We start from the raw sequence: 7,277 nt of genomic DNA, 5'->3' as shown, positions 1-7,277 counted from the left end.
TGAAAATATTATATTCTACTACAGTATATCTTCTCAAGGGACAATACTATAGCTGAGATTGTATAAATTAAATATGGATACTTTACAGTAGGCTGTGCACGGTTGATACAGTATAGCAGTACAGATATATTATGCCCCTTAAAAACATACAACTATTGTCATAATAATTTAGCGGCAAGATAATTATGTATGAGCTGTAATTCATTGACAGAAACAAGAATTCCAACATGTACTGTGACATTGTAGAGCACAGTATGGGCATGTTCACTGTTAGTGGCATTTGTCGTATTTAGACAATAATGGCTGTGTTGGCTTATTTTCAGAGGATGGTAAAACTGCATTCCTTTCCAAGCTGACAGTGTCTACTCTTCAAGTTTAAAAAGTTGAATTTGAGGGCATACTCACATCTGTGAGGTACTATATTTCTAAAGACCATTTAGAAGAATGAAATACCACTTTTTTTTGTAACTTTATTGCTTATATAAACATTCTAAATAATTTCTGGTAAAAATAAAATCTATCAATAATTATCATAAATAAAATAATCACAATGACTTTTACATGGCATTATATTGCACAATTAAAAGCCTTAACAAGAATCACAGAACACAAGTGTTGTTGCTCAGATTTTGTGTAGCAGGAATGTTGAGAGGTTCGAGTATCACACATTTGTCACCTTTGAAGGGCAACACTCAATATGAACTTTGTCTTTGCTGCATTTAATCAAGATCTACAGATAATCGGTTTGAACATCACGACTGAACACGTCGTTTACTTTCACAACCTGTTACTGTCTTCTGATCTCTAGACCAACATGATTCATACAAAACAATCAGAACTGCTGCTTCACAGCTATCCATCCATTTTCTATGCCGCTTATCCTCACTAGGATTGCGGGTATGCTGGAGCCTATCCCAGCTGACTTCGGGCGAGAGGCGGGGTACACTCTAGACTGGTCGCCAGTCAATCGCAGGGCACATATAGACAAACAACCATTCACACTCACATTCACACCTATGGACAATTTAGAGTCACCAATTAACCTAACATGGCTTCACAGCTAATAATAATCAAATAAAAGAAGTGGATGAAATGAGGAAGTAACTCAATGAAAATGAAAATAATGTTTGTTCTTGTGTGAATGTGAGCCTGTTGGAACAAATGTGAACTGTGGCACTTTCCAGTCAAGCATGTTTTACCAGCAGAATGTGCAGATCAACATGACTGCTTTGTCTTCATCCATCTTGGTATGTCAGGACTGCTTGACTACAGGAAAGCAAATTCTGTGCCCAGAGAGCACACCGTTTTGAGAGCCCATTCAATGAAATTAATTCAAACTTCACAACAACGCCACTGTTGTCATTTTAAAACATGTTCACACTGCTCACTTAGTCAAAGTTGTCCTTGAAGAGTGCTGGAGCACTAGATATGGTACCGCCTGTGCAAAGACTAGAAGGAAAAGGACGAGAATTCACCGCATTGTTGCCAAGGGTTTATCATGACATCCTGCTCCCATACTTCAGAATTGATGGTCATGATGCGAGAGAAAATAATTCTAAATGAATAAAGTGACAATGCTTGAAAGTTGCCAGGACCCTTCATCCCAGCATCCTGGCAGCACTTTCCTGCAATTAAAAACAAAGTATGTGGACAAAGCCTAAAAAAAGGAAAACATTACTTCCCAGGATGGAGTGTGTAAAATGTACTTGTTCACATGTTGTCAACTTCTACGCTGAGTTCAGAACTCAGCTCTTTGAGTAACATTTCCATCAAGACCTACAAAAGAAGACAAAAGAGACTCACATGTAAAGTATGTTCGCATCTGCAGAAAGATTATACGTACAACTGGGGTGTCCAAATTGCGCCCTGGGGGCTATTGGTTTATTTTCACGGTGGTACATATAGTGGTACATATATGCTGTACATTTTACCTGTATTACCAAGTATTTATAAATTATTCTGACTTAGGGTGAATGAGATGTGTTTTCTGTAGAAAAAAACAGCCTATTTTCGGAGAAAAAAATAAAATAAATAAATGAAATCCGACCAAAAATCTGCAAATTTGCGGGGCCATGAATGCTGAATGTGCAGGGATCCACCCACTGTATTATTAAATAGTCCTTTCAATATTTTAAGACCAGGTGAAAAATTGCAAGAATTTACATTTTGCACTTTTGGATCTGAAGAAAGTTCGAAGTCGAGCTTCAAAATACAAAAAGAAGAAATGGGTGTGAGACAAATTTTTTTGGAGTAAGCAATTTATTTCAAAACAACCATTAAACTGAAATAGTCTGTTCATTAGCTGATCAAAAGTTTAAGACCATAGCTAAAAAAAACAGAAAACAAAATGTTAAAAAAAAGGGCTCCAATGAGTACGGTAGCTGCACCATTCTTGTTAATCGCCTCAAAAATTGGTTTGGGCATGTTTGACGCCAGTGTTTCCAGGAGGCTTTTGGGAATGTTGCTCCAAGTGGGGAAGATGGTTTCACAAAGGGCATCCTCTGTCTGGAACTGATGTCAATTTTTTGTAAACTTTCCTTGCCACCCATCCCCAAATGTTCTCAATTGGATTTAGATCAGGGAAACACACAAGATGGTAAAAAAAAAAAAAAAAGACGTAATTCCTCTAGAAGAAGTCCTTTGTCAGGCGGGCGTTGTGAACTACAGCGTTGTCCTGTTGAAATACCCAGTCTGTACCACACAGATGATGGCCTTCTGTCATGAGGGATGCCCCGTGCAACATCTCCACAAAGCCAGCTGGCGTTTGACACCCCTGCACAACCTGAAGCTCCATCGTTCCGCTGAAAAAAGGGCACCCCAGATCATGATGTGGACCCCTTCACTGTGCCGTGTACAAAACATCTCAGGTGGGATCTCCTTGTCATGCCAGTAATGTTGAAAGCCATCAGGACCGTCAAGATAAAAAAAAATTCTCTGCAGAGAATAACTTTCCTCCACCTTTCAATGTCCCCTGTTTGGTGCTCTCGCCCAACTTCCACATGGGCAATTTTGTGGCACTGAAAAAGATGAGGCCTATGAAGATGTTTTTTTGTTCTTAAAACCCTTCTGTCTGATGGTTATTGGACTGTACTCGGCACCAGTAACAACTTTGGTTTGGGCTGAGGATTGTCCCATGTCTTGACGGACAGCAAAATGGATCCTCCGGCTCAGGGCCAGTGCCATTTTTGTCGGTCTACCACTTGACATATTTTAGCCTAAGGATCTTTTAAGATGTTTAAAATGACTGACTGTATCAACCTCAGCAGCAATGATGCGCTGCAAGAGACCCTGCTTATGCAGTCCAACAATCTACTTTTTTGCCTTTGCATCAACAGATCATGACAGTGTGAATACCTGAAAGAAAAGACATTGAATCCACATTTTTGCCAAGATTTTGTTTTTTAAAACGGTTATGGTCTTTAACTTTTGATCAGCTGAACAGCCTATTTCACTTTAATGGCTGTTTGCAATAAATTGCTCACTCAAATTTTCTCACTCCCATTTCTTCTTTTTGTATTTTGCAGCTTTTCTTTGTACCTCCTTAAGATCCAACAGTGCAAAATGTAAATTTTTGCAATTTTTCAAATAGTGTTAAAATTTTCATCAGGAGTGCATGACACTCATTTACTTAGCTATAACACAAAGCCAAGATGTGGACGTTTTGTTCAAATAGCTTAGTATATATTGACCTACGGTACATTACATTGGTTTTAGCATTTGTAATGTACAAATGGCCCCCAGCCTCCATTTTTCTGTATGCGGCCCTTGTTGGAAAAAGTTTGGACACTCCTGCTGTCCAGTACGTGACAAGTTCTTACATAGAGAAGATGTTTGTTGGCACTAGCTTCCTGCAGGGCATTGAAAACCTTGATGACTCCAGAGCGGGCATTCTGTTGGCCGACCAGATTTGCCAACGCATCTGACACACACAGAGACACATTGGAAAAAGTTTGATAGTAAATACTGTAATTCCAAAAGTATAGTAATGTAGTTTTGTGAATTTACTCAGATCATTCCCTTTTTTGATTTAACGCCCAACCAATCTTTTAGTAGCTACCTGGAATGTTGTCAAGTAGTTTTTGTTGAGCTCGTTCCTTGGTTTCGGTGCGTTCAGCGTCAGTCTGGACTTTGACATGTGGCGCCAGAATCCCGTTGGGCCAGAAAGTGTCCTTGAAGATATTGATGTAACAGACCAACATCTGTTCAGAAAAGATCCAGTTTACTGTGTCCCTGATCTGTCTGGAAAAGAGGAAAAATACACTTCGTTACTAATTAGTTATTCATACATAATTTGGGGAAAAGTGACTTGTACTCACTTGTTGATAGTTCGTCCAAATGTCACCTGGACTAGTGCAATAAGTGTTTTCCTCACCCATTTAAACACTGATTACAGAGACAGAAAGACAGATTTTAAGGAAATACTATTAAATAAAAACTACTCAGATGCAGTATCAGACCTGCCAACCTTGACGAAGTTTTATGAGTTCTCCGCCACCGCATAGTGACAAATCAAAGAATGCAGAGGGCCACTAAGATAGTTTTATTAGGGCTGTCAAAAATAGCGCGTTAACTAATATATTTAATTAATTACGTTACATTTTTTACCGTAATTAACACACACGCATCATGGCAAGCCACGGCTCTGTTATAACGACAGACAGCGGCACAGTGTAGCTCCCCACAGAGTCACACAGTGTCTGATGCTCTTTTATAACTTTATTCTTATATGAACACATCAACAGCAGTGCAATTCCAACACCATATGTGTATCTCCTACTCCAAACACGTCTCTAGTCCATTCATTGCAACAACACTTCCTCATTGTCGTCATGAGTCAGACCGCGAGATCATAACAACGAAATGCAATGAAAATCAATAAGTGGATATTCTTATCACTCACTTTGTAACTCTTAATACTACAATTCACAGTTCTACATGTCCAAAAAGGAGGAGGAAGAAGCATAGCTTATTTAAACCTACCCCCCCAATCAACTGCAATACATCTGTTCACTTCCTGTATTCCAAATGTACTCTTTGCTAGCTTAAAATATGTCGCAAAATGATATGGTAACATGATAAGGCAACATGGTGTGACATGATTAATTAATTAGAAATCATGATTAATCTGATTACAATTTTTAATCATTTGACAGCCCTAATTTTTATATATTTTTTTTTATTTGTAAAAAGCCTAAAAAATGTTACATATTTCAAGACAAAACATTGTGTAAGTATTCGTCATAGTATCAACATTTCAGCCTTCTCATTAGATGACAGGCTGTACGCCCTCTGAACAAGCTGTATTCACACAGGAAATAATGTACTACAAGCTGACCCATCGCAGCCTTTACGGCCTGCATCGCCGCAGCTCTAGGATTTTTGCAGGTCACGCTAGGCAAGTTTGCTGGGGAGGAGCATTCCAGCGTAGCATGTGCTGGTGCCTCAACACAGAAGCATTATGCAGGTTTCAAAGACTGAAATCAAAACTGAAACCGGCAAAATACAACAAAGTGCTTATCTGGAGAACAGCGAAGCGTATTCAATGCATGCCAAGTGTGCAAAATTTGTACATGTTGGCAGGTCTGAATTTATATTGGCTCTCAAAAAAAAACAGTGTTCCATCAAGACAGAATCTTCAAACTGACAAAGTGGGAATGGAAAGACAAAGAGTGCTGCACTGACTTCCTCTGAGTTCAAAGATCTCTCCAATGAGCATGAAGCAGGGTTCAGCCAGGGCATCTCTCCTCCCATCTGTCTCATCGCCATAGTCTGACAAGTCGCTGTCATCATCTGCCTCCTCCTGTACGCAGCAATGACAGCACATGTCAAGTGACACTCAGAATGCCAAATTAACAGCTAAGTCAGCTCGACAGTTGGAAAAGACCTGAGTACCTCTGTATGAGAGAAGAAATCTCCAGGAAGTTTCTCCAGGAAGGAGGCCAGAGAGAAAGAAGACTTCTTCTGAATGGACATCACCTTCAAACATCAGACAGCAGCACAAAGACGACGTGAATACACTGAATTGCTGCTGTCATTTCCACACTAAATGAATGAACACACTAAGTTGGTGACCTTAAGGTGCTCTGGGGACGGGCTGAGGAACGCGTAGAGAGCCTCTGACTGACACAATCTCTCATCTGTCAGCAAACGCTGCAAAAACACACATACATTGCAAGCTATTGAATTTATATATAACCTAATATTTTCCTCACATTAACTAAATGTCTTGTTATTTGTGAGTTGTTTTATGATGAGGCTAAAATTTGACTTGCAAAAATAAAAAAGGGTACGACCGTTAGTCGAACATCAGCTACAGGAGGTGCAATGTGGTTTTCGTACTGGTCCAGGACTGGACCAGTTGGACCCGCTCTACACCCCTGCAAGGGTAATGGAGGTTGCCCAACCGGTCTACATATGATTTGTGGACTTGAAAAAGGCATTTGACCGTGTCCCTCGCGGTGTCCTGTGGGGGGTGCTCCGAGAGTACGGCATTGGTGGCACGCAACTACGTGCCATTCGGCCCTTGTACAACCAGAGCAGGAGCCTGGTTCACCTTGCCAGCAGTAAGTCGAGCCTGTTCCCTTTGGCCACCGCCAAGGCTGCCTTTGTCACCGATTCTATTCATGATTTTCATGGACAGAAATTCTAGGAGCAGCCAAGGCGTTGAGGGAGTCCAGGTTGGGGGCCTTAGGATTTCCTCTCTGCTATTCGCAGATTATGTGGTCCTGATGGCCAAATCAGGCTGTGAATTTCAGCGGTTACTGAAGCGGTTTGCAACTGAGCGTGAAGCTTCTGGGATGAGACTCAGCACCTCCAAATCTGAGGCCATGGTTCTCAGTTGGAAAAGGGTTGATTGCACCCTCCGGGTTGGGAGTGAGGTCTTGCCCCAGGTGGAGGAGTTCAAGTATCTCTGGATCATGTTCACGAGTGGGGGAAGGTTAGGTGAGGTGAGGTCGAAAGGCAGATCGGCGCAGCGTCTGCAGTAATGCGGTATCGGACCGTCGTGGTGAAGAGAGAGCTGAGAGGGAAGGTAAAGGTCTCATTTTACCGGTAGATCTATGTTCCAACCCTCACCTATGGTCATGAGCTTTGGGTCATGACCCAAAGAATGAGATTTCACATACAAACAGGTGAAATGAGTTTCCTCTGGCTGGACTCGCCCTAAAAGATAGGGTGAGGAGCTCGGTCATCCGGGAGGGGCTCAGTTTAGAGCCGTTGCTCCTTCACATGGAAAGGAGCCAGTTGAAGTGGCTCTGTCATGTATGCCGAATGCCTCC

At 41.2% G+C, this 7,277-nt stretch overlaps 1 protein-coding gene across 7 annotated transcripts in view; it reads right to left on the bottom strand.

Annotated features, from left to right (window-relative positions):
- Positions 1-446: 446 nt before the first annotated feature.
- snx25 (sorting nexin 25) overlaps positions 447-7,277 on the bottom strand; it is a 30,229-nt gene continuing 23,398 nt past the window's right edge. For 6 of the 7 annotated variants that reach the window (XM_054792338.1, XM_054792339.1, XM_054792333.1 and 3 more), the window contains 8 exons: positions 6,073-6,150; positions 5,893-5,976; positions 5,683-5,800; positions 4,317-4,383; positions 4,058-4,239; positions 3,819-3,919; positions 1,707-1,776; positions 448-1,625 (listed from right to left, as the gene is read on the bottom strand). In XM_054792338.1, coding sequence (XP_054648313.1) covers positions 1,711-1,776; positions 3,819-3,919; positions 4,058-4,239; positions 4,317-4,383; positions 5,683-5,800; positions 5,893-5,976; positions 6,073-6,150 — 696 coding nt within the window. In that variant the 3' untranslated portion in view covers positions 448-1,625; positions 1,707-1,710. Of the gene's footprint in view, positions 1,626-1,706; positions 1,777-3,818; positions 3,920-4,057; positions 4,240-4,316; positions 4,384-5,682; positions 5,801-5,892; positions 5,977-6,072; positions 6,151-7,277 lie in introns of all 7 variants that reach the window. The other variant, XR_008572916.1, reaches the window with a different exon arrangement.

Source organism: Dunckerocampus dactyliophorus, chromosome 11 (genome assembly GCF_027744805.1).
Source record: "Dunckerocampus dactyliophorus isolate RoL2022-P2 chromosome 11, RoL_Ddac_1.1, whole genome shotgun sequence".
Lineage (NCBI taxonomy): Eukaryota > Metazoa > Chordata > Actinopteri > Syngnathiformes > Syngnathidae > Dunckerocampus > Dunckerocampus dactyliophorus.
Note: the sequence above shows the minus strand (reverse complement) of the source record. Positions and strands in the feature narration are given on the sequence as shown.